Genomic DNA, 27,984 nt, shown 5'->3' with positions numbered 1-27,984 from the left:
CATCAGTGGCTACTGTTCTCCAGCCTAGCCTACGTTATCCCTGCTCTAGCAAACTTCCACATTCCACAATGCATCGTAAGTGGGGCTGCTTTTGAAGATGTTTGGAAACTTCGGTTAGGATAAATACAGCTGCCAGATTACCAGCTGGGACTAGTCTTTGAGAACACGTCATCCTGGTGCTTCAAGAGCTTCAGTGGCTCCTGATGTTTATAAACACAACTCAAAACAATTCATGCTTACCTTTAAGAGCCTGTATGCCTTTGGGCCCAAGGAGCTGAGGAAGGAATATCTTCTTCCAACGCTGTGTGCACATCCGTCTGCACACTGAGACCTTTAGAGATCTCCTCCAGGCATTGCTGCTATCTGTACTAGAAAAGGGGCCTTCTTAGTGATGATCTCCCTATGGAATTTGTTTTTCAGGGCTACTCACCTCAGTTGATAACTTTTTGTTTACCAGGCTTTTAAACATTTGCTGAGCTTTTAACACATTCTGAGTTTTTAATGCTCCTATTTTGCTTTCCTGGTTGGTTGGTTTCAATGTTTTTATGATTATATCACCATTGTATTCTATTCTTTTGTAAGCCCCCTAGAAATACTTATTGAATAACAACATAGAAGCATATATATATATATTACTTAAGTCATTCTGTATTAAAATGCAAATGAAAACAATATGTTCATATTGCTAAAATTAAAACTATATCTAACCCTATCTATTTTTCTATCTTTATCTCTAGCTATTTCTTTCTTTCTTATTATTTTTACTGAAGATTTTCTTCGTTACAAAAGTATATACTGTGTCTCTGCTTTCAAAGAATCCCTCCCACTCTTAATTTTGAACAGGCTTCATAAACATGGCTGACCTACTAACAATATGTATAAGAGTAAGCTTGAAGGTCCTTTTAATGTAAAATTCTTACATTATCATTGTTGTTCTTAAAAATCCATCCCCATGTTGTAGATACAATTGTAGATTTTGAATTTGGGGGGGGGGGTGGAATTCCATGTAACTTTGTTGTTGTTGTTGCTCTGGGTATGTGATTTTGACACAACAGATCTGGGTATTTGATACAGAAGACCTTCATTTGTATTTTCAAGCACTGCCAGCACTACATGTTATATGTAAGACATATTAATTCTCCACTCCCGTCCTCCTGCAAATAAATAAATAAATAAATAAATTGTGTAGCTACTGCTGTTAGAGTTACCATTGCTATGTGGAATTTGTTTTAGTTCTACAAGCACCTATTGGTGTTGACAACAACCATCACACCAGCCAATCCAAAGCCATCCTCTTCCTAGAAGACTTGATGAGCAGCTGTCCAGTGCTGAACTCAGGGGATGAGTAGTATTGGAAAGTTTGGTGGGGAGCTTTCCTGCTAACATTCCCTTTACTATCCCTCAGATGAAGCACATATTTTAATGTGCAGAAGCAATAAGCAATAGGTTGGTTCAGAAGGGGCGTTGAAATGACACCATATTACAAGTTGCACAGCAAACATGTAGGAAGCTGAACAAAACTGGTGGCCCAATGTCCCACACAGGCCACTTTGGGGTAGAGTCTGGGAAATAGTATACTTATAAACTGCTGTTCAACATTTTTGTTAAGGTTATCTGCATCACAACCAATTGTTTGTTCCTTGCACCGAGTGCCAGATTCAGATGAGGGGTTCTCATAATTTATCATTCTGCCTGCTATAGAAAGGCATTTGGAAGCTGAGATCAGTGAAGCTGTTTCTTTAATTGCAGCTATTTTTAATGTTTTATTTGTTTATAATTTTGCCATGACTGGTTTCATTACTGTAGTTGTTATGATTTTAAATATGATTTTAAGACGTCTCCAGTGCAGGATCAGGAAGGATAGTCATGTCTGAAAGAATGGATGGGTAGATGAATGGAGGGAAATGGGAAGCAATGATCTGCAATAATTTAGAAGGAAAACAAGAGATGTCCCTGGAAGATATTTTTAGATCAATTTCCAGCAATAAGATAGCTGGGTTTTATTTTTATTTCATTTTATTTTTTACTACTGCAACCAAAATCATTGCAAGACTAATTAACAGAACAAGTACAAATGGATACAAAGTCGTAAGCCAATTAATTAATGAACATGTGGTGTTAACACATGTATGACAAGTCATGGCTTCTGAGTTGTTATTGTTGTTGTTAGCATTGGATAACTTTAAAACTAAAACTATTCTATCTTTTCAACAAGCAGCTCCAAGCAGATAGAAAGAAACTATTTCAAAAGTTGAAGGAACTGCATATGTGTGTGTGTGTTCATATAGCTATAGCTATAGATCATATAAATATAGATACACACAAATATGCATGTATTTGCCTGCAGTGATAGACAAGCCACCTAACTCCATTGGAGCATACAGGTGACAAAACAATCAGCTATCTGCTCACCGCTCTTTTATATTTGGCTCAAAATGTCACTTCAGCTCAATGATTCTGTTAGCTGTGGGCTACGATTAGGTGGAGCATGTCGAGGGCCAGAAAAGGTGTGACCCATTGATGAGAAGGAATAAGCTGTTCCTGAGATCTAGGAAAGGAACCTGGTATTTGGTTTCCTAGTTTGGAAAAGAAGCTCCTTTAGGGTTGAATAACTATCCCATCCCCCTGCAGTGGCAACTCCACCCGGCTTTACCCATCCCAGGGTGTCAACCTGAATAAAATATTGGAGGGGGCAGGGAAGCCCCACCCTGTATAATTGATCCCAAGACACACACACACACACACACACCATTTTATCAGCAATGCCCATCAACTTTGGGGGACCCACCCCCTCAAATATTTTAGGGGCAGCAAAAGGACTTAAGGCCCTAGGAGTTGGCTCCTATGACCTATCCATATGCTGATGGGGATGGCTATGGTTCCTCAGTCTTTGAGTCCACAGAAGAACTAGAAAATAGCACAGCGTGTAACAGATGAATAAGCTGGCTTGTGATAAGGCAGCCCATGTCATGAAGGAAGCATTTCTGACAGCCTTTTCTTACCATGTTTGCTGTAATGTTTCTTTGGAATGATGTGAGGCACCACTTCCATGTATTTGGCAGACAAGAGCTGCTCTTTTAAAATTCCTTCACAGTGGAGATGAAGTAGACGGATGAAGCTCATGGTGCTGGGCCAGAGATCCACAGGTACAACAGAAGACCTGAGGAGATGAGGCCATTCCAAATCCTTCCCATGTCCATCATCTACATCTTCTTTCCCTGAACACATCTGTTAGTTGGCTCTGATGTCTTCTGAAGCACCGACTTCTCAGAGGGTCAGGATGGAAGCCCTGAGCAGCTTTTTCCCAACGCAATACCCACTGCCTAGCTGCACAGGAAATGTCACCAGCCCTTTCAATGGCCAGATGCAACATTCAGGGGAGAGAGGCTTCCTTCAGACTACACAGCCAAGGCTATAAAGCTCTGCCAGTTATTTGAATATGTGCTACCGTCACCCAGAGATTTCTGACCATGTAAAGATTCATGTGAATCAGCCAAAAAGTGACAGGTTAGCTAAAGCAAAGTGTCAATATGACTAAACATGTTACCACACAATAAAATTAATATTAATGGCCTCTTCCTGATATTTAACTTATTTTTCTTTATATTTTTATTTCATTTTTCTACCCAGTGTGCTTAGCTAATAAAATCTCCATTATGAGGAAGTGGCACTTGTAACATTCCATGCTACATCAATTATTATGACTTTATTGTGACTTATTGGAGTTTTGCAAATCCCAGAAGACTATGCTGATGCCTTGGAAGCAATTAATTTTTGATTGATCTAATTCACTCCAGTACTGCCATGTAAAATGTTTGCAGGCATTTGAATAATTCTATTATATGTGGGAGAACACTGCAGGCAAATCATTTGAAAATTAATTGCATAGTTATTTTCAGTAAATATAATTTATTCGACTTCTATTGTGGTAACTTAACGTAGTTGCTTTATGGAGTAAACTAATGAAACAAATGATCTTTGGCAAATTAAAGGATGGGGAAGGGAAGGAACAGACACAATGCTCCATTTCTTTCTCAGGGTTAACTTTCAACTCTGCATATGTGAACCAACAGAACTGGAAAAAACAATTAAACATAAAAGTACAGAAATGAATGTAAAGGGAGTGTTTAAAATGGTTCCTAGATGCAAATTCCATATCCTTTGTCAAGAGGAGCAAGAAAGCATCCACTCACATGACGGTTAATAGGAGAGAAGTTTTGACTAGAAGAGTATATGCAGCAATGGCCAGTGGGGAGGGATGCAGTGTCACTCAGGCAGAGGTGAACCAAGGAAGGGAAAATGTATATAATAAAGTATCTCACATGCTTTTTTTTAATCCTGACCTTTCTCTAAAGAGCTCCTCGCTGCGGTTTCCCTTCATCCTCACAACCTTCCAGATCATTGAACATTGGCTCCTGCTGGGCTGGAAAGGATCTACATGGCTCCCTTTTCCAGCTGAGGTTGAGGAAGGAGGTGTATGTGAGTGTTAGCATTTGCTGTCTGACGCTGGTGGTGCTTTGTTGTGACCTCTACTTGTTTCCCAGTCCTGCCTTTTCCCTTCAGTTCCGACTCTTTCCAGATTCCGCCCATGGCTGGCCCTGATAGGCTAAGGTCTGTGGCTGAGCAGGGATTTGAATCCAGATCTTCTTAGCCCAGGTCCAGTACTCTAACCATTACTGGTTCTCTGACTGCCAGGATGCATTTTGATTGGCTGCTCTAGGGAGGTTACCAATATCTTCCTGAAACAAAATTTAGAATGAGTTTGCCAGTTCTGAGGGATACAAAAGGGGTTTCAACATTATTATAGTCATACTTCTCAGGAGGCTTCACAAATCTGTAATATCCCCCCCTACACACACACACACACACACACACACACACACACAACCATGAGCTTCAGGGGGATTTGAAATCTAAGGCTCATAGAATTGCTCAGTGGTCTATTGCAGGCACCCCCAAACTGCGGCCCTCCAGATGTTTTGGCCTACAACTCCCATGATCCCTAGCTAACAGGACCAGTCGTCAGGGATGATGGGGAATTGTATTCCAAAACATCTGGAGGGCCAAAGGTTGGGGATACCTGGTCTATTGCATACAGTCCTGTTTATCAGCCACCATCACTTCAGATTCTAAAATGGGGGGGGGGCTTTCAAGAAATTGGCCACAATGTAGTGGTAAGCTTTGTCCTGCATGATGAGCACTACTGAAATGAAATGTAAGAAACTGACTCTCTCTTCATCACTATGGTACATAGCTGCCAAGTTTTCCCTTTTCTCGCGAGGAAGCCTATTCAGCATAAGGGAAAATCCCTTTAAAAAGGGATAACTTGGCAGCTATGCTATGGTATGTGTACACTGACCTGGCAGTAGCTCCCCAGGAGCTCAAACTGGGGCCTCCCCCAACCCTATCATAACTGACAACTTCTGCATACCAAGCAGATGTTCTACCTCTGAGCTACGGTCCTTCCACCCAAATGAGTGGAAGCTACACAACACCAGCTGGAGGTTGAATTTGATTCCCTTTTCGATCTCCAGTGCATTAAGTTTAGTAGGGCCAACACCAATACATGGTGTACGCTGGCAAATGCTGCAGCCCATGGAATGTCTACTGCTGACACTGGGCCTGTGGACATCCTTTGAATTGTAGCATAGAGTAGTTAGATTTTCTGGCACAACTGGCATTTTATTTCCCCCACAATGCAATGCCTCCTACATATATGTCACAGAGACTGCATTGTGGGTAATTTAAAATGGCAATCCAGGTGCACAGGCCTTTTGGCCAGACCATTGCTGCTGCCCTATTGCCCACTAGGCTGTCTTCCTAACAGCAACACTGAATGGAAGGCCAATCCAGTACAACTGGACTTTCTGGGTGTGGCAGCCATTTCACTGTATGCACAATGTAACTTGTGTTGTGAGGGACTTAATGGCTGCTGCATCAGCAAATTCATTTACATGGGTATTGTTTTGTGTTCTGCTGGGCTGCCACTAGGCTACCCACACCTCCACAGGATCCCTTCATGCTGCCTGGAGCTAGTTAGGCCTGGGGGCCACTGCTGCCAGGGGGCATCAAGAGCACTTTGATCTGAAACCAGTTGCTGGCCCCAGATTCACAACTGTCCCAAATTTACTTATGGCGATTTCTGCAAAAGGTTCCTCTTCCAGCACAGAAAACGCTTCACCTCAAAATACAATCCATCATCATCAGACACATTTGTTACAGTTTCCAGCTAATGTTATTCAAAGGTTATTGACTTTAAAGAGAAAGCCATGACTTTAATCAATACGTATTTACACTGCTGCCAAAAACAGAATTGGAGATGAAGAAGAACTGTTCATCTTATGTCAGTGAAACACAGTTGGAAAGAAGATGCAAAGCAACTACAGATGACAGGTTAAATTAAAGGAGAGACCTTTACTATTAAAACAATGGGATAGCCTAATCCCTTAAAACAACAAACATTTTTCTGCCACAATTGGGCTAACCCAGGGAATGAATTCTCATCGCCCAGAAAACACACAAAGTGGATTGAAGAATAATCGATTAAAATGAATTTGTTCTGAAGGGTTCTTTCAAAAGTCACTTCTGATATTTGTATTTTTGCAAATAGGCACCAGATATTCTCTGAATGTGTGAATATTGTTGTTGTTTTTAATTTAAACCATTTATATACCACTTAACTGCAATAGTCTCTAAGCCATTTACAAAGATGCAAAAAATATGAATATAAAATTAAACTTCAACTGCTGTAACTGAAATAGAAGCAGCCGCCTTTGGTAGGCACCAGAAGTTCAGTCAGGATGGGCCTGTCTGACTTCAACTGAAAATATTGCCTAAATATTTGAGAGCATTGACATATTTTACTTCAGTATCTAACCCTGGGTAGTTGGATGAGTTTGACTGGAATGGTCCCAACACACTGCGCATTTTGTTTCACACAGGCACACCTTGCATGAACCAACCCTGCAAATGAATCAGTCAGGCCCCCCACCCCACCCTTGGCTCAGCCCCACCCCATCAAGTAATGAACTAGTGTGTATGAACTCGCCTATAACCAGAGCCAGCCTAAGACATTTCGCTGCCTGATATAAAGTCAAGGCAGGAACCTGCTCCCCATTTAAGGCCAACTGGACCAGCAGATGACTCTAACTTTGATACTGAAGAGGGGACATCCTCCATAGCTTGGTGACTGCCTGGCACACACAGCTCCATTCTCAAACACCTTGCCATTACTCCCCACCCCTCGGCATCCACACTTGATGTGGCTGCCTCACTCTACCTAATAGTCCTGCCAGCCCTGCCTCCATTGCCTGAAGCACTGTGGTCTTCCTCCACTCCCATGACTTGAGTTGGCTAACAAAACCCTGCAATATGATCAGTGCTCTAAAAGGTACCATTATCAGTCTGGGAGTCATTGTTGCACTCCAGTTTTCCTGAATTACATGGCGCTAATATAGCTATCTATATTCTCCTCAAACCAGATATGGTGTCATTGCCTTCTTTCTTGTTCTTTTTCCAAGCTGCATTCATGGGCAGCTATGAGTGCTTTAGTGACAAAGCAACATTATATCCGGTTGCTGTTGTCTTGCTGTTGCTGCTTATTTAACTTATATGCAGAATTCATCATGCGAAAGGCTGGACTAGATGAATCCCAAGCCGGAATTAAGATTGCCGGAAGAAATATCAACAACCTCAGATATGCAGATGACACAACCTTGATGGCCTGCTTCTTGGGAGAAAAGCAATGACAAACCTAGACAGCATCTTAAAAAGCAGAGACATCACTTTGCCGACAAAGGTCCGTATAGTTAAAGCTATGGTTTTCCCAGTAGTGATGTATGGAAGTGAGAGCTGGACCATAAAGAAGGCTGATCGCCGAAGAATTGATGCTTTTGAATTATGGTGCTGGAGGAGACTCTTGAGAGTCCCATGGACTGCTAGAAGATCAAACCTATCCATTCTTAAGGAAATCAGCCCTGAGTGCTCCCTGGAAGGACAGATCGTGAAGCTGAGGCTCCAATACTTTGGCCACCTCATGAGAAGAGAAGAATCCTTGGAAAAGACCCTGATGTTGGGAAAGATTGAGGGCACTAGGAGAAGGGGACGACAGAGGACAAGATGGTTGGACAGTGTTCTCGAAGCTACGAACATGAGTTTGACCAAACTGCGGGAGGCAGTGCAAGACAGGAGTGCCTGGCGTGCTATGGTCCATGGGGTCACGAAGAGTCGGACACGACTAAACGACTAAACAACAACATCCGGTTGCTGCATTTCTCTCCCCAGCCCTCTAAAGCCTAATTCACAGCTGCAGGAAAACCTCAACAAACCCGCCAAAGCAATTTACGAAACTGATGAAAATGATTAGGCAAACATTCTTAAGCATCCCAGCCCCGATTCTGGTGGCTGAAGCAATTTGTTTCCGGAACAGTGTTTTTGCTTAGTGCCCTGTGATTTCACAGCACATCATTTTCATGTCCTGTGTTTCAATCGTTATATAAACTTTACCATGTCAAGTAAAAATCACACACTGGAATTCACACTAGCATTAGATAAATGCTTGTGAGACATTGACATGCCTCGTTCAATTTTCCCTTCTATTTTCTGAACAAGCAGGCTCACTCATGTTGAAAGACAGCACCTAAAGACCAACGCCAGCTTGCAAGAAATTAAAAATGCAAGAGCCAATTTGGTTGACTGCATATAACAGCAGCAACACAGGACCTAAATCTGAAAATCAATAAACCTTCGAAATGGCTGCTGGAAGCAGAATTGTGTAGAAGCCTGCAGCACTGTTGGGATGGGGACTGGGTTTACAGGGAGGAGGAAACAGACTGGGATGGAAGTGTGGAAACCCAAGTTGGAGGAAGAAGGATCTCTCCTTTCCACCTTGACTTCAGTCACTTTGGGAGGGGGAGCAGGGATGCTGGCTGCCCCTCAAACCTTCCTGCAGAGCACAGAGCCTCAGTGGAGGTTGGGAAGGCCTTTGAGCAGGTGAGGGGGGGAAGCTGAACAGAAAGCGATGTCTGAACCAGTCAGAATTGCAGGGTGTCATCCAGGTGCCTCAAAGCAGGTACTGCTTCCTCAGATGGAAGCAAACTCAATGGTCCTGACAAGAGCAGGCGCTCACTCTCTTAGCATTCCCACAAGAGCATGCCACTAGGCAGCGGGCGGGGGGGGGGGGGATGAGGAAACTGTTGGGATATTTTCCATTTCCATCCAGTTCTGAACTTCCCTTCCTACTCCTGAATTGTGACTCAGATAAATATTATCACAGATCTGTATGCTGCATAATGATGCTGTTGGAGTCTGCTCAGTTGCCATTTCCATCATACTGTGTGAGAGATGTGATTCTTCACCTCTGTGAGCAAGCTAATACACACACACACACACACACACACACACACACACACACACACACAATGGGTGTTTGTGAGAGCCTAACTCACACACACTCTTCTTTGGCTTAGTAGGCCCTACACCTATTTCTGTTTCCTGTGCTCTCTATTTGGCTTCTCCTTCCACCCAAAATTGAATCCTCGTCCTGTACCCCAACACACACCACACACACACACCTCACAAAGATACTGTAGAGCTGGAAAAGATTCAGAAAAGGTAACCAAAACGAGCAACATTTGGAACTTTTTAGTTCAGAAAAAAGGCAAGGAGGGGCGTGATAGAAGTCTATAAAATTTTCAAGAAAGTAGGTAGAGGGCCGGGGCGTACCCAGGATCAAAATTAGGGGGGCAAGGGGCGGGGCAAGCGACAGGAGGGGAGGGGCCACAGTGGGAATGTGGGCGGGGCTATGTTGCCTGCGCCGCCCAGCTCTTCCGAGGAGGTGGCCCCAGGCTCCCGCTCCCGGCGCGAAGCTCCGGAGGTGCGCGGGGAACGCGAGCCCGTGGCTGCCTCCTCTGCGCCCCCCCGGTCTTCCGAGGAGCCGGCCCCAGGCTCCTGCTCCCGGCGCGAAGCTCCAGAGGTGCGCTGGGAACGTGAGCCTGTGGCTGCCTCCTCTGCGCCCCCCCGGTCTTCCGAGGAGGCGGCCCCAGGCTCCTGCTCCCGGCGCGAAGCTCCAGAGGTGCGCTGGGAATGCAAGCCTGTGGCTGCCTCCTCCGCGCCTCCCCGGTCTTCCGAGGAGGCGGCCCCAGGCTCCCGCTTCCGGCGCGAAGCTCCAGAGGCACGCAGGGAACGCGAGCCTGTGGCTGCCTCCCCCGCTTACGCTCCCCGCTCCTGCTTAGCGCTCCTCCGCTTACCGGGAGCGGAAGCCTGGGGCTGCCATGCCTGCGCCCCTCAGCCTTTTGCTTCTAGGGGGGGCAATTGCCCCCTCCTGCCCCCCTGCCTACGCCCATGTAGAGGGCAAATTTTTTCTCCCTCTCTCTTGATGATAGAGCTCGGGGCCAGGCAAGGACACTGAATGTTGTAAGACTCAGAGCTGACAAAAGCAGTTAGCGGTTCATACAGTGGATAAACTATATGGAATTCCCTACCACAAGATGGAGTGAGGGCCACCAACATGGTTGGTTTTAAAAAGGTTAGCGTTTTGCTGGGGAACATGAACAAAGAGAGTGATGTTGTGCTCATGTCCTTTTGGGGGCTTCCCATAGGCACCTGGTTGGCCAGTGTGGAAAATTGGGAATAGGATGCTGGATGGTTTGTGCCTTTCATCTGATTCAGCAGGGCTTTTTCTTTCCTCCAGGTGGAAAAATACATTGCATGTTGACTACACATACCCTGATGCTGCTACATAAGGGTAGAAGAGGCCCTTGCTTCCCACAAATTAAGCCAATTTCTCTCACCTTGTAAGAAATTATTTGTTTTCTCTTGTTAACACTTCCAGGCAGCAAGGTTCATTGTTGTTTCTTTATTTAAAAAAACTTCTCGTTCTCATTAGTAATTAGCTCTCAACTAGCACATGTTCTGCTTCTAGCTGTATTCAGCCTCACTTCAGCTGACAGTTCGACAGAACAAAGGGCTGCATTTGTAACGCATTTTCTCCTAGTGAACAGTTTCAGAACACAGAAGGATTAGTGAGTCCATCACATACAAGAGAGTAATTAAACAGAATTTGGAATGTAGAGGTTTCAACTTGGCATCAAAACTGAAAGCACGTAAGCCACCCGCGCGAAGTTTATTAAAATCTTGAAAAGCATTCATTTTTTATTTCTGCTTTCCACAATCCACCAGAATATGCACATGAAAATATTCAGGGAACATTTGTGAAGAATACCTCCAGTAGGCTTGATGTCCTTTCTAAGGGCATTCATAACTTATAGCAACCCCATTGCTGTTATATATCTTGTTGTCTAATCCAATGTTTTGACATTTAGGCCTGATATAAAGAGGACTGGAAAATAAGTATGGCCACAATACAAGGCCCATGATGTCTTGGAACCTGAGTGCATGAGCTGTACACCAAGAATAAAAGCCTGGTTGCTCTTTCTTTCTCGACATCAAAACTGCCAAAGAAAGAATAATCATGAGGATAATTTATACCAAAGTCTGGCCCCTACCTTAGAGCCCAACCAGTGGCCTGTCTTGGTGCCTATCTCTGGCCCTTTCAAATCTTGTTGTTGCTTTTAGACTTGACCTGAGCCTCTGAACCCTATTATTTTAATCTATTTGTTGCCATAAGCTCAAATTCTTTAAGATCTCATTGTTGTTAGCTGTAACAGTGGCTCCTGAACTCATACAAACCATTTGCAAGTAGGATCCTGTCTGTCCAGAACCCTCCTGCCTTTACCAGTGCAGTTGGTTGGTAGGTCTACTCAACCTTGAAAATACAGGAATGATCCCAAAACCAACACTGATCAGTAACTTTCTTCCAACCCCATCTCTAATCTCTTAGCACCAGTCTACCCAGGTGGTGCAATTTTTGCTCCACCAACTTTAGTTCAGGTCCAGAATCAGCCTTTCAAAAAGGCATTGTTACCTTGAAAGTTTTTTAAATTGAAAGGCCTTTTAAAATTAAGGGTAGGGGTTGTTCCTTAACACCCATTCATCCACAAAGCATAGCCAGATGGTTTCTATTTGCAAATCAGCTCACTGCTCCAAGAACAACATTTGCCAAGGGCAAAGTCAGTAGAATGTAAACATATTCATGAATTGGCCATGTAAAAACAGAGACATATAAACAATGGACAGTATTTGAGCCAATTTCCGTCATTTTGAAGGGCTTTAATGCAAATGTCTTAATGTAGCTATCAAGCATAGCTGCCAAGTTTTCCCTTTTCTCGCGAGGAAGCCTATTCAGCATAAGGGAAAATCCCTTTAAAAAAGGGATAACTTGGCAGCTATGGCTATCAGAACAGCATTTTGTTAATTAATCCATTTGCTCAATTATTGCTGCATTCCTCTTCATATTCCATGGCTTTTTGATCGAAAAATTAAATAAAATGATGGAACTGATGGCCATGAAATAACTGAAGAGTGATGGATGAAGCAAATTAATACAGTAATAGGAACCTTCTCACCTCTCAATTTCATGAAACACATTTCCTTCTGTCCAACATTCAATTTTTCTAATAATATTAATTATTATTATTAAGCCCAAATTTCTTTTCAGACATATGGCACAGAGAAAAGTCTGGTAATCATCTCTTTACAGGTCTGGAATCAAAATACATGAAATTCAATGCTCATCCCTCATCCCCTCCTTGGTCTACAGCCTTCAAACTCCTTTACCAATTCACTTCCATTGTCCTGACTGCAGGCAGTCTTTTCATCTTTCCTCAGTTTCCTTTCACTCTTGTTTGTCTAAGCTCTTTGCCTTTCAACCTAGTATCTGCTCTGTCTTATTTCATGTTCTTTCCATGTATAACTTTAGCCTCATCTCCATAGCTGCCCACAGCACAAAGCCCTTTCTGTCGCCAAATACTTCACAGCCCTCCCCCAAACTGTTTCTTCAACACTCCAAAGGGTGGGATCCAATGTAGTCTCTGCTTCCATCCGTGCAAGGATTTCTCCTCATGCAATTGCATGTTCTTCCCACATCTCCTGCCCCTAAATCTTTCCTAGAGGTCCCCCAACCCTCTGGAGCAGATTTTGAGAGGGTGCAAGGCACATGCATGGGGAGGAGAGGGGGGAGGAGTCCTGATACACAACTGGAAATCCTTAAGCTAATAGGATGTGGTAGTTGAATGCCTCCCATAGTTTACAGCAGGCATCCCCAAACTTCGGCCCTCCAGATGTTTTGGACTACATTTCCCATCTTCCCTGACCACTGGTCCTGTTAGCTAGGGATCATGGGAGTTGTAGGCCAAAACATCTGGAGGGCCGCATAGACCATAGTTGCAATCTTTGAAGAAGGAGATCTATATGAACTACAAAGAGTTATCAAAACAGAGTAAGATTTGCTTTTTTTATTGTAATAAAATTAAGACAGGAAAGAAAATAGAACCAGGCTTGCCTTCACTTTCAGAATATAAAATATTCCAACTTTTTGTTTTATAAGGCAGAGCTTCAATAATACATATTCAGATTATATCAAACTTTGGAGAAATGTTAAAAGTAATTCCAGAGAGGCAGTTTGTGTTGTTTACTCTATCTTGTAGGATACGTATTTGCTGTGGTATGAATTTTTGTAGGTAAGATTACATGTGAAAATTAATCAAAATTAAATAATTTAGAATTTTGATTTGCGACTCGTGCAGTGCCTACACATGACCCTACAAGGCAGAATCAGGAGTGTGCCTGCAAATGAGTCAATGGGTTAAATATAGCTATGAAGAAAGCATCTTTCAGGATCATACCTTTAGCAACTGCCTCACAAGTTGATTCACATTTGCTACCGAATGTGCTTTCCACTAGCACTTTTACATTCACACACATGCCCAAGTTAGCAACCAAGTATGCTTTTCTTTCAGAAGTACAAATTTAAGGATTTGTTCAATTTTAACATTAAATTTTAAAAAATCTTTTACTCATTTTGAGTCCTGCATTACAATCCAAAAGACAGATAATTTTAACCAACAACGAAAAAGAACAAACCCACCCGCTTTCATTAATCACAGCTTACAATCACAGGTATGTTTTGGCCCCCTACAACTTTACTTCATTCTTAAATGTACAACACTGCCATTCAAGATAACAAACGGTTGCAAACTCTGGAAACAAATTATACATTTAACTTTAAAAAAAAAGTGTTGGCTCTATAGAAACATTTTAATTTGTTTCTGACATTTTTTGAAACAGTGAATTGGCAATGTATGCATATTTATGAGCAGAAAATAGAAGGCAATCCTTATTCCACGGAACATTTCATGAACATGCTAGAAAACAAAATTTAAAAATTCCTTCCAGTAGCACCTACCAGGTATCTGAAGAAGTGTGCATGCACACGAAAGCTCATACCAATAACAATCTCTAAGGTGCTACTGGAAGGGATTTTTTTTATTTTGTTTCGACTACAGCAGACCAACTGTAATTGTTCTAGCTGTAACTAGAACAATGCTAGAAAAAGTATATTATAAAAAATACATTCAATTAAACAACCTTTTGGTTTATCTGTTAACATTTTAGACAACTCTTCAAGGCTGAGGCCTGGTCTGTGTGAATCTCACCTAGCAACAGCAAGCTTCTGTACTTCCTGAGGCTAAGATTGGCCAAAACTGTTACCTGGCAACAGCAGAATAATCAAGTCTATTGACTAACATTGGCCATAAAAATGTCTCTTCAATAAGAAAAAAAACTACATACTAATAGTACTAAAAGTACTATTTGTCAAAACAGCACATGATAGATGTGCCCCTTAAACTAACACAACAAACCATTTCCCCAGTACAAGATGCAGTGCAAATGACTATTTTAAAAAATACCCTAGCATAGTCCATAAAAGAAAAATGCACAGCATCTGTCAACATGCTACTCTCTTAGCAAAGGTTTTACTTATTCATATTAATAAAAAATTCCCCTAAATTTTGTATGGGCCACCCTCAAATTATGTCTCCTACATGTCCAGTTTTCAACAAAGTTGAACCATTTTCTAATTGTAAATCACAGAACATACTTCCTCACCCAGATTCTCATTATAGCGCAGAATATGATTCAGCTGACACTCTTACCATATCACACACACACTCTTGTTATAGTCTTGTTCAAAATTTAAGTGTGATGAGGCCCTTATAGTGCAATCCTATACATTGCAATGCCTCAAGCTGGAGGAAACGGAAACAGTTGTTTTTAGGCTTGATTTGTTTGTGTTCAACAAAATAAGAGATGTTTATAGTAAACAGTTATGTTCTTAATACTTTACATGTTTTAGTTTTACTGACAAGAAACTTATTTGTCCATATATATTCTTGTAATACTGTATTCTGGCTTTTGTTTTTAACAATTCTCCAGATAATCTTCCTGTTCCCCTATAAGGCTTTCAGAACATTAGCTTACAGCAGCCCTCAAAACTATTTTTTAAAATAGTTAAGGCATCAATATATGAAAATCCTGATTTTAAATGAGGGAAATTCTCCTATGCTTATTTTATGCCTCTTCTATCCATTTTTACTAACAACTGTTTTAAGAATTACTGGTAAATCATGATACATAGAATACATGGGGGGGGGATATCTCATTTTCTTCAGAGGTCCCAATGTAGGTAAGGGGTTTGCAGCTATGTGCTACAAATAGCACTTTTTACAGTGGCCAGAGATGCTTGTCTAGATTGCAATAATCTTATAAGGACAGCAAAAAAAAATTTAAAATTCTTTCATAGTGCCTACCGGGCTCAGGCCCAATAAAGTAAAGCAATCCAATCCTAAAATGAGCCATAGTCCAACAACAATTTAGCATGGCTACATGACATTTCAGACAAACTACCTATTAAACACAGCAATCCACCGAACTGAATGGGGTTTTGATGAGGCAGAGCTGTCTCCACCAAGTTCTGCACGGTTGTCCTGGCATGGGGGAACGCCACCTCTGTCAAGCTCCTGGCTGGGCCCACCTAAACTGAAGGCAAGCAAAAGGTACCAGCAGCATATACCTCCCAAATGGGGCATTCTGGTTTGTTACTAGAAATAGGCCTAATTCAATCTCTCTGCTGCACCAGCCTCATGCTGCCACAGCAACGCCCCCCCCCCCACCAAAAACAACAACAACCTTCTGCCCTGGCCAGCGCAAATAGCTGGACTCCAGTGTACTTAAACATTTTTTTCCTTGGGATTAGAATAAAATTTGGGAGTAAACTAACTGTGAAGAGTTAAGAAGCAGTCAGGTGATGTGCACCCCCAGTCTCTAAAGTATATTACAGTTCAATGTGACATTAGTGTGGCATCACAAGAATAATGCCCAGTACTATCCAGCTGCTGGCTTCCGCAAGTGAGGATTATGCGTAATATTTGCATTCATATACCGGGCAGCACTAACTTTCCGGTGTAAACTTACCAAGTTGCTTGCCACGGGTATAATTTTGGAGTTTTGAACAAATGTATCAGCTTAAATTGCTGTGAATTACCTTCCTACCAGTTATGTATGTTTCACAGACAGATATCACCTGTATATTACAGTAGTTACATATGTAATTCTCCGTATATCTCCTCCATAGCAAATATATACATTTCATATACAGAAATTAGTCTGTACATTATTATTTTACCACTTCTTTGGTATATCTTGACAAAATGTGCGTCCTAACAAAATGGATCAGCTTGGTCTCTGTGAAGAATATAGTGGCAAGAGTTGCTGTAAAACACAGTGCTCCCACAGCAACATGGATTAACCTTGCCAGCCACCCTTTATCACAGCACAGGAACACCTACGAAGAAAGACAGACAGAATGTTTACTTACTGTTTTAAGCAATATATTATATTAAGTTATGGTTCATGCTCCGATTCAGAGGTAAGACAAACCTGGTAATTCTCTTCACAGGAAAACTTTTGCACGAATTAACTACAACCCAGTAAAGCCTCCCTGTGTTTTTAAGATACAGTGGTACCTCGCAAGACGAATGCCTCGTGCAACGAAAGCGTTTTGCGTTGCGCGAGGAGACTCGCAAGACAAGGTTTTCTATGGCCGCCATTTCGTCTTGCGAAGCGTGGCCATAGAAAGACAAAGTGGCGGTGAGCGGCAACAAAAGGGGAGCCAGCTGTAGCGCGGAGAGAAGGCAAAGGAAGATCAGCTGCCAGCTGATCTTCCTTTGCCTTCCTCCCGCACTACAGCTGGTTCCCCTTTGTGTTCTGCTGGTCTCTGCCAGTTGTGGCGAGTGGTGAGGGGCAACCAGCAGAGACCAGTGGAACACAAAGGGGAACCAGCTGTAGTGCGGGAAGAGGGGGGGGAGAAGCGGAGGAACGGATATGTTCCTCCGCTTCTCCCCCCGCCGCCTCGCACAGAGACGGCATCGGACGGAGCTTTGGAGAAGTGCTGCGCCTCTCCAAAGCCCCGTCCGATGCCGGCTCTGTCTGGTGGGGGGGGAGAAGCAGGGGAACGGATCTGTTCCTCCGCTTCTCCCCCCCCCACCTCGCACAGAGCTGGCATCGGGGAGCCTTGTTGGGCTGTTGCCACCTGTCTGCCTGCCTTCCCCAAGCCAAGCAAGCAAACGACGACGACGACAGTCCCCCGGAGCCCATAGGAACGCATTAATTAAGTTTCAATGCATTCCTATGGGAAACTGTGCCTTGGAAGATGAATTTTTCGTAAAACGAATTGACCCACGGAATGAATTAAATTCGTCTTGCAAGGTACCACTGTAGTTTAGGTAAAAGCTAATCTAGGTTCTGCAAACTTCTGTCACTCTGTTTTACGGAACAGTCTTCCCGCAGAGACTGTTCATTAGCACCTTCATTAGTGTTTTCCCCAGCAATTTTATTCACCCAAGCATTTGAATCAACAGCTGACTCATTCATGTCTACTGTATGCTGCACCTTTATGTAGTTTTAGATTTTTTTGTGTGCATAAAAATAAGTTGTACACTGCTGTGATAAATCTGGGTGAGAAGTACTGGAGAAACTTTTTAAATAAATAAATAACACAAATAAAGAAATAACATTTCAAAGCATTAAAAAATTAATTCTCTACATGTGGGTATGTTTCATATCTTATGCATATCTGTAGATATGCTCTGTGTACATCATAAATTGGAACTAACTTGCGGGTTACTTACTAGCAAGAAAAGACTACTTTATTAACTTGTTCTGGCAGAACAAAAGCACAAAGAAAAAGCACTCCCCACCTCTGAAAATGCCGTGGCTACTCCGCAGACGACATAAACAACCAACAGCAACGGTGATATAAGGAGGCCCTTTAAAGGCTTGTAAGGGCTCTGTGCAAAATAGTTGTGGATGTAGCGGATGCTGTGGGCTATTCGGATCCCCATGTTGAAGCAGTTTGCAAAGATAAATCCTATGCTGCCTTGCCAATAGGTCAAGAAATAGGACATGCACAGAAAAACCAAGGACAAAGCAAGCATGACAAAATTGTACCTAAAAACAAAACAAAAAGGGAACGGTATAAATGGCTTCAGTATAGGTATTTTACATGCTTGACAATTTGCTTTCTAAGATGAATGGGATGGAGAAGGAAAATTCATTATCAATGGTAAAGTGCAGCAAACCTATATCTGGTTGCATATAGGTTAAGTCTCAATTGTTTGTTTTGTTTTGTTTGTTGATTTGTTGATTTGTTTATGACTCATTGGCAAGTCCCCAATAAAAATCTTCCCGTATCTATTAACTCAATGGATAGCCACAGATGAGCTACTATACACCAGCTATCTGCAATATGAGAATAGCAATAGAGATGGATCAACTCTCAGCCATTGGCTCAGAAAGTAAGCCGAACTACCTCCCACCCACCCGCCCAAATTAGAAATAGATTGGCTTATTTTCTGAACTAATATGACATTCAAAAGTTGTCCACTTTCTCCCCTAGCCTCTTTAACCAGACAACTTATCCATCTGAGCCAAAGCAGCAGTGCCACAGACATAGTAGGAGAGAAAGAGAGAGATTCAATCTCTTCCGCCTGCTCTTCATAATCACAATACCTTGAACATTCCGTTTCTGTCCACTTTACAGATATAATCACTATTATACCATTGCTGTTATTATACTATATTGGGCAAAGAGCCAGGATATTACTTTCAATATTTTTATATATTAAATTGTGATGATTGTGATACTGGGGATGTAGATTAACAAGTAATGGTCAAAACACATCTATTATTGTTACAAAGGACTTCGTGTTTGTTTATTCTAGCGACACAATAAGCTGTTTTTTAATATACAGTGGAACCTCGGTTTATGAACACCTCGGTTTATGAATTTTCGGTTTATGAACACCGTGGACCCATCTGGAACGGATTAATTCATTTTCCATTACTTTCAATGGGAAAGTTAGCTTCAGTTTATGAACGCTTCAGTTTATAAACAGACTTCCGGAACCAATTACACCCATGCTTCAGTTTATGAACGCTTCAGTTTAAGTACTCCGTGGACCTGTCTGGAACGGATTAATCCACTTTCCATTACTTTCAATGGGAAAGTTCGCTTCAGTTTATGAACGCTTCAGTTTAAGTACTCTGCGGACCGTCTGGAACGGATTAATCCACTTTCCATTACTTTCAATGGAAAAGTTCGCTTCAGTTTATGAACAGACTTCCGGAACCAATTGTGTTCATAAACCGAGGTACCACTGTAATTATAAAATTGGCTTTATAAACATGAGAAGTACACTGATTTTTTAAAATATTGCACTCCCCAACTTGGTAGTTGTTCTTTCATAGCAGAGGTAAATTTGGGCACCTGCTGCCACAGAAAGACTTGCCAACTTTAAAAGTGTCGCATTATAGCTGGAAAGGAAGAACTGGGGATACATGCTTGTGCACTCCTTTCAAGCTGAATCACTTGACATTACGTGACATCAGGTGAATGACAGGAAAACATACCATTGTTAAGATTAAACATGATTGGGTTTAGATAAAACAGGAGTGCCTGGTGTGCTCTGGTCCATGGGGTCATGAAGAGTCGGACACGACTAAACGACTAAACAACAACAAAACAAACTACTTTTAACTGAAAAGGAAAGCAATAAGTTCTTATCTCCTCCTGCCTACCTCAGAGAAAGGGCAGAGGGAGATAGGCACAAAAACCTGGAGTTTGTAACACTAAACCAAGGCTGTGCAACCCTAGGCCTGGAGTCTGACTGTGGCCCTCCAGGGAACTCTGTCAGGTTCCTGGGAATCTGTCCAGGCCACAGCACTCACCATGAACAGCATTAAAACCCTGTACTGTATTAAAAACAGTTTAAAACAACTCCTAATCACATAAATACATTGGAGCCTAAAAATATACACCTCAAGTGTCAAATGCAAATGATAATAAACATATTAAAACTGTTTTTTGGTATCTCTTCTCATCTCAGCATTAAAGATTTATTCAGTTAAACAGCCACAAAGTTTTATTTCTAAAATGAAGTGCTCATAAATTCTTGAAAATGTTGATTATAAGTGAGATTACACATATAATAACTAGATCAGCTAATATCAAAACAACACTGATTATATTGAATAGCAGGACAAGGGTCTTAAAATTATTGTTTCTCAATATTTATTTTTCTGCTCTGTGCATGTAGGCTTATAATGGTATCATGGGATGTCCCAAAATGAAAGTAAGCAGAGGTTGGATGCCCATCTGTTGGGGATGCTTTCGTTCAGATTCCTGCATTGCAAGGGGGTTGAACTAGATGCCCCTCAGGGTCCCTGCCAACTCTACAATTCTATGATAGTTCAGAACATCGTATTGCCCCTCTCCATTTACATTTAACTTACAGAAATATTTTCCCAAGGCACAAGATCCTTGCATATTATCCCAAACTTTATTCCAAATGAGTTCATATCTCTACTTGACACACAGTTGTACTATGTCAGACGGCTTCATTAGTTCACAAAGACACACATGTAAAGGAAATGTGAGCTAATAACTAATTCATGAAAATGATAAATGAGGATAAGTCAACATTGTACTGATCTTCGTCTAGAATGCTGTAATGAGCATCTTCAAGGATGTTCTCTTTCACTAGAGGATACATTTGCTGGTGCTGTAGTTTCCAATTAATCACATCTTACAAATCCACAGCCTTAAAAGTGCATTGTACTTGGAAAAAAAGCAAATTTAAAATGAAATAACAAAAAAACCTCTCTCTCGCTCTCTCAGTTGCAGTGACAGTGGCCAGCAAAGTACGTTGCATTACCCTAAATATGTAACTCAAAAGCTCAAAAGAGCATGGAGCTCAACATTTGTTTTCAGCAATGTGACATTTCTATAAAGATAGATGGGACTTAAAAGATCTTTCAGCTACTGCAGCACAGAAGGTACCCCAAGCAAGCACTGACGTCTGTAGAGCCCCTGGCATTAGAATCTACGCACTGAAGAGCTGCACCGAAGAGAGTTTGGATTTGATATCCCACTTTATCACTACCCTTAGGAGTCTCAAAGTGACTAACAATCTCCTTTCCCTTCTTCCTTCACAACACTCTGTGAGGTGAGTGAGGCTGAGAGACTTCAGATAAGTGTGACTAGCCCAAGGTCATCCAGCAGCTGCATGTGGAGGAGCGGAGACGTGAACCCGGTTCCCCAGATTACGAGTCTACCGCTCTTAACCACTACACCACACTGGCTCTTCAGGGAACTCTGTCACAAGCTTTATAGGTGCTCTTATCTACCTGTGCCCTCCAGTAATATGCAGCTGTGTCAGACAGAAGCTAACTCAAGGACTGCCTCTTTCCATATGAACCTACCCAGACCCTGAGATCATCTTCTGAGACCCTCCTTTGTGTGCTTCCTACTCAAGAGGTCAGGAGGGTGGCAACACGAGAATGGGCCTTCTCTGCAGTGGCTCCCCATCTATGGAATGCTCTCCCCAGAGAGGTTTGCCTGGTGCCTTCATTATACACCTTTAAGCACCAGGCAAAAATGTTCATTTTTAACCAGGCCTTTGGTTGATTTGATTGATAGCCATGCCCTTTTAAAATGTGGTGTGTGTGTGAGAGAGAGAGAGTGTGTGTGTGTGTGTTGGGGTTTTTTTTTGGTGTCAGGAACGTGACTCACCAGAGCGCAGAAGAAGAGTCAGACTCAGAAATTGAGCTAAGTGGAAGAGGGACAGGCTCTGCAGATGAGAGCTGGCTGACAGAGTCGAGAAAGGGCAGTTTGACCCCCCTTCCACAGGAAGACACTGTTAGCTCTCAAGAAGAGGAAGAGTTGGAAGGCAGCCAGAGCATTGCTAGGCAATCAGCAGATAAGCAGAGGTCTGAGACTGTGTCAAGTGCAAGTGTGAAGGGCAGTCCCTGTTCTAGGAGACTGGATAAGTTCAGAGGGCAACGGAAGGGCAAGAGGGGAAAGGCAGGAGTTTGGTGCTCTACTTGCTGTGGGAGGGGCAATGATTCAGACTGACCAACTATCATCAATGTGAGCAGGCGAGAAGCCATGCTCTGGATGTGTCTTTTTGTAAATAAACATACATAAAACTGCCAGAGAGTCATTACTTCTTATCGGGCTTGCTTGCCTGCCAGAGATCATTACACCTGGGTTGGTTGTTTTTGTTTTTATTATGTGTTTTGTGGTTTTATATTTTGATTTTATTATGTGAACTGCCCTGAGACCTCTGGGTATAGGGTGATATATAAATTCAATTAATAATAATAATAATAATCTAAGTACATAAGGAGAGTCCGCTAGATCAGAGCAGAGGACCATTTAATCCAACACTCTGTTCTCACAGTAGCCAACTATGGCAAACCTACAAACAGGACCTGAATGCAACAGAACTCTCCCTCGTAATAATAAACACTAGGGTGATGACTTTTTTACAACCTCATTTCCCTGTATCATATTTTGATGAGCTTTCATTAAAGATTAGATAAAATCTTACTTTCAAAAAGATTTGATAAAAAAAAACCTCACGCACAAAATGATTCAAAAAATTTTATTTATCAGTTTTTTGACCATTTTTGAAGTCACTGTAAGCAGATATTAAACTGAACCCAAGCTTTAGAGTCACATATATACAACATTATATAGGGTCATCTAACATACAAGGAAGCTTTTTTTAGCTGCAGTAACAGTATAGACGCTGCTAGAGGACGATGTTTTGCTACCTCTCCTGTAGGTTCTTTTCCCAGCATGCCCGGCAGGGTCTGCTGGCTGAGCTTTGAGGTCCCAAAAAGGGGCTTTTACCTTGCGCAGGTGTGACATTTGTATACCCTATGTTGCTAAGAACACTCCCCATTGTGGAATGTGGTGTTTGTGTCCAAATTTGATACGAAATATATATATATACCGTGTTTCTCATAAAATAAGACATACCTATAAAATAAGCCATGGCAGGATTTTTATGCGTTGACAAAATATAAGGCATACCCCGAAAATAAGCCGTAGTGCTAGGCGCAGTTCTGGAGGGCACCAAGGAAGAGGAAGAGGCCTGTCGGGTTGGGGCCCGGAACCGGATGCTGCCACTGCTACAGCCCCACCAAAACACCCAACAGTGTGCGCCGAGTGAAGCCCCGAGCCAGGGGGACCCAGCAACGCGCCCCGCTGAAGCGCCGACAAAGCGCCCAGCAGCGCCACGCGGAGCGCCCCGAGCCAGCGGGACCCAGCAGTGCTCTGAAGCACTTTGAATCCTCCTGCTGCTGCTGCGGCTCGGGGTGCTCTGAGCCGCGGCAGGAAGAGGAGGATTCAAAGTGCTACAGAGCGCTGCTGGGTCCCGCTGGCTCGGGGTGCTCCGCGTGGCGCTGCTGGGCGCTTTGTCGGTGCTTCAGCGGGGCGCGTTGCTGGAGCGAGACCACCGAGGAGGAGGAGACCTGCAAATCCGCCTCAGCAGCAGGGCGGCCAAGGACAGTAGCGCAGAGAGCAAGCAGGAGAACCGGCGGCAGGAGGGAAGGGGGGGAAGGGGGAAAGAAGGAAAGAAAGTCAGGCGCAGACACCTAAAAGTCTCCTTACATCACAGATGAGACTGAGCAGGCGGCAGCTCCCGTGAAAGCAATTTAAAGGCACCCGCACACCCCGCCCAGCGAGCAGAGGGAGGGGGGACGGCGCACGCAAGGAGCCACCTGCCCCCGTGGGCTGAGCCTGGTGCCGGGTAGGGGAAGAAGAAGGGGGGGAGAAGGAAGGAGGAACCATATATAATCCACACCCTTCAGACGGTTCCCAGTATTCCCAACCATATAAGATATCCAAATGTAAGTGCTTATTCCTCATATCATTACATTTTCTACTGATGGGACACATCAAGCAGTTATCAGGCACATTATGCTGAGGTGTATATTGTACAAAATACCCTCATACAAAGTTACAAGGAATCAAAGAAAAGCTAAATAATAGTATGGAACTATGGCCTTTTTAAACTCACCTGTCCACTTCTTCTTTACACATTGAAGCAAACGTAAAACATTCTGTTACGCCATTAACAGCAAGCAGCAAGACGTATAAGCTATAGCAGCGCAGGAGACTTGGCCCTGAGAAAATATTATGACAAGAAGATTAGTAAAATGAAACCCCTCATTGCTGAGATCTGTGCATTAACGCAATTTAATATGTCATTAATGAATTATAACAGCATCAGACTGTCAACTTGCAATCGATGTTATTTTTTATTTAAAAAAATCATGCTCAGGGAAAAAAAATCCCTACTATTACTTGAGCAGCAAGACACAATGGCCAATATCCAATATTAGTAATACTCTGAGAAGGTCCATTTGTTTTAGTGAGACTACTCTGAGCATGACTTAGTCAGAAATCGCCTACAGTACGACATTTTGTACTAAGTCACATTTAGAATTTAATCCAGGGTTGTTGCCATTCCTCTGGTTGGCCTATGACAAGCAGTTCTAAGACCCAGTCTACAAAATTTTGCCTTTTTTGTTGCATTTATCCAACCAATATGAGGGAGTTTGGAGTGATTTATTACCACAATACTTTGGAGAGCTCCTTGATTTCTTTCCCCATCCCCATATCACTCTTGGCATCTGCAAAATTCAATCTATGTTCAAGAGAGGAAGACCTTCCTTTCTTCTGATTTGTTACCTTCCACTCAGTCACCTGGTCTCCCAATTCAAATGGACACATGGCTTCCCTCCTCCCTTTTCACTTCAACCATGATGAATGATCACTTCTAGATGGGTACTTTATTGAAATAAATAATGGAAGCACAAAAAGTATATTCCATCTGATACCACTGTACCCAATTCTGACTGAAACTAGGGGCATGCAGTGAATACAAAATTCAATCTCAACGCCACTTCAAGAAGTGAGTCAATTCAGTTCAGACTGCTTTGGAGGACACACTTCACATTTTGGCTGAATCAGAACTTCACTTTACATAACGTGAAGCTTCATGTCGTCTCATTGACTATAATGGGAGAATCAATAAGCAGTGACAGCTTATTTGCTTTTTTACAGAATTGGATGAAATTGACAGAAACAGTAGCAGTTTGTGAGTGAATGATGCCTACAAAATATCAGAAAAAAATAGGTGCAGGGATGTTTGTGCAAGTAGACTTTAAGTTTTGAGTTTGCTAGAGAGAGAGAGAGAGAGAGAGAGAGAGAGAGAGAGAGAGAGAGAGAGAGAGAGAGAGAGGTGTCATGGGGAGATTGGTAAAATGCACAGGGGATGAATAGTCACATTTAAATTTTATATTGGAGGAGTGAAGAGGGGATCTGCTCCTTTGGGAGGAAGGGTGAGATAGAAATTTTATTTACTTCTCTCTTTTTTAATACAGTAGTGCTCACAAAGCTCCTCCTCCTTCCCTCCCTGGCATTTTGCTTATATGGGGAGCTGGGGGGAAAGTATGGATTTTAAAAGACCCAGTGTCTATGTGCCTCTGAATTGGGCCTGGATGTTCAGGAACAGTCTGATTAGCTTAAAACCAATTTGAAGGGCTTCTGCTTTGCTTCAAACAACTACCAAATCTCTCCAAAGCAGCCTGATTCAGTCTGGGTTCAGGATTTGTCTGAAGCAAGTACATGCCCCTAACTGGAACAGGTCTTTAAGGTGCTACTGAAGGAATTTTTTTATTTTACTTCGATCCAGACCAACACGGCTACCTACCTGTAACTGGAACAGGACAACAATTCTTACTAGGTAGGAACCCTGCCACACAGTTTCAAAGCATAGCTGCCAAGTTTTCCCTTTTCTCACGAGGAAGCCTATTCAGCAAAAGGGAATTTCCCTTAAAAAAAAAGGGAGAACTTGGCAGCTATGTTTCAAAGGCCTTTTTGAAGACAGTATAGCAGCTTTGCTAATGCAGATTGATCTTATGCATGTTTATCTGGATAAATAAATGAATGTAGCTGCTGATTATTTCCAGTTAACTGTTCTACTGATAATTTTTTAAACCACAAAGCTCAAACTGCATGCCAAGAAGCCTGATCTAAGTCCGGTTTTGCTGAGAAGCAGCACATAATAGAAAATGAACGTTCCTCTATTAATCAGTATTGGATCAATTTTTTGAGGAATCCATCTTATCTTCTTTTTAGAGCTTTTAAACATGTATATCCCAATACTGTAGTGTAGTAATTACTATCTTCAAGAGGGCTAAGTACTCAAGAATACAATGATTAATACTGCTGAAAAGAGATGTCCTGTTTCTCTCAGTACTAAAAGCGACATGCAAAGTGTTATACTGCAACCATCCTAGATTGCTCTTCCATAAGATATACATAATAAAATTTTCTAACACAAGGAAAAGCACCATTTCTGAAACAGACATATTAGGGCATGCCATGTGAACGGATCGGATTTTCTGTGTTAGTTCTTCCATGTGGATGTAGTACTTTCATATATGAAAAGCAAACCGAGGAGGCTTTCACAAATTGTTTGATGCTTATGAAGCTACTTTTCAGCAAGGTAGCTGCGATGTGACATTACCTGATCCCAAACTGAGCATTGAACCTCCATAAAGATCCAGTGCCAACTGGGAATACGCGTAACCAAAAACTGTTATAGTTAGGCCAATCAGAAGCACTAGTTTCAACAGTGATTCTAATACAGCTGCTGCCATGGAGATATCATCCTAAAAAAGAATTGCATTCATTTAATAGGCAAAACAAAACAACATATGCCAGATTACTGTGTTAAATTTATATGTGGAATAATTAGATTTTACAATTCACTATTTTTACTTGGCTAGTTAATGGCAAATTATAATAATTTTCAATAATAATTCTAGACTATTTGTGTTCAGAAGTATGAACATATTCAATAGCGGCCATATTTATATATCAAATGTGCTGCAAGTTCCAGACAGAACTTAATTAATCTGCACAAAACCCTTCATTAAATAGAAGATCAGGAAATGCCTAAGAATCTGCTGCGACAAAGGAAACAGGTTGACAAAAACTAGCTTCTAATGCATCAGAGAAAACCAAGAACACTAACACTTCTGGTAAATTACACAACAGTATGCAACTTCTACCTCTGCAGAAAATTTTAAAGAATCTAAAAATAAGAGATTGTACTGTATGATATAGAATATAGTTCCTGAACTAAAACTATGCTTAACTAGAGCATTTGATCCTGATACTTTGATCCTAATACTTTATTTGCAATACAATACAATATATGAGATATATTAGCGTACGTTAGCTTCTCTACTAAAAATAGGCACAGCGTCTCTTTAGACACTAATAGCTCACTTCTAACCACAGTAAGTCCCATTCAAGTACACATTCTTCAGTTGCCATAAGTCCTTCTTTTGAACCAGAGACCCCCCCCCCACCATATAATTTCAGTAGATTGACAAATATACACACCAGGACCACAGCATTATTTAAATTTACTGGGTTGTACTCAACCAACATTTAATTACAACAGTTCTACTGTGAGTAGATATTCACTGAATACAACCCATTATTTTTATTTATTTCAACATGCATACTCGTTCTATGATAAATCTTACTCAAGGCTACTTATGAAGAAAAAAAGTATTTAAAACCATTCCTAAAAAATGAAACAAATAAGACCACAGCCATAACCTTATCATCTACTTATCTCTGATAATGCTTGCACAATT

The 27,984-nt window shown here is 42.0% G+C and overlaps 1 protein-coding gene across 3 annotated transcripts in view; it reads right to left on the bottom strand.

Annotated features, from left to right (window-relative positions):
• Positions 1–13,337: 13,337 nt before the first annotated feature.
• Positions 13,338–27,984, bottom strand: part of RFT1 (RFT1 homolog) — a 29,315-nt gene continuing 14,668 nt past the window's right edge. For all 3 annotated transcript variants that reach the window (XM_035106170.2, XM_035106172.2, XM_035106171.2), the window contains 4 exons: positions 26,841–26,985; positions 24,324–24,429; positions 18,156–18,405; positions 13,338–16,741 (listed from right to left, as the gene is read on the bottom strand). In XM_035106170.2, the coding sequence (XP_034962061.2) occupies positions 16,574–16,741; positions 18,156–18,405; positions 24,324–24,429; positions 26,841–26,985 (669 nt within the window). In that variant the 3' untranslated portion in view covers positions 13,338–16,573. The remainder of the gene's footprint in view (positions 16,742–18,155; positions 18,406–24,323; positions 24,430–26,840; positions 26,986–27,984) is intronic.

This window comes from Zootoca vivipara, chromosome 2 (assembly GCF_963506605.1).
Source record: "Zootoca vivipara chromosome 2, rZooViv1.1, whole genome shotgun sequence".
Lineage (NCBI taxonomy): Eukaryota > Metazoa > Chordata > Lepidosauria > Squamata > Lacertidae > Zootoca > Zootoca vivipara.
Note: the sequence above shows the minus strand (reverse complement) of the source record. Positions and strands in the feature narration are given on the sequence as shown.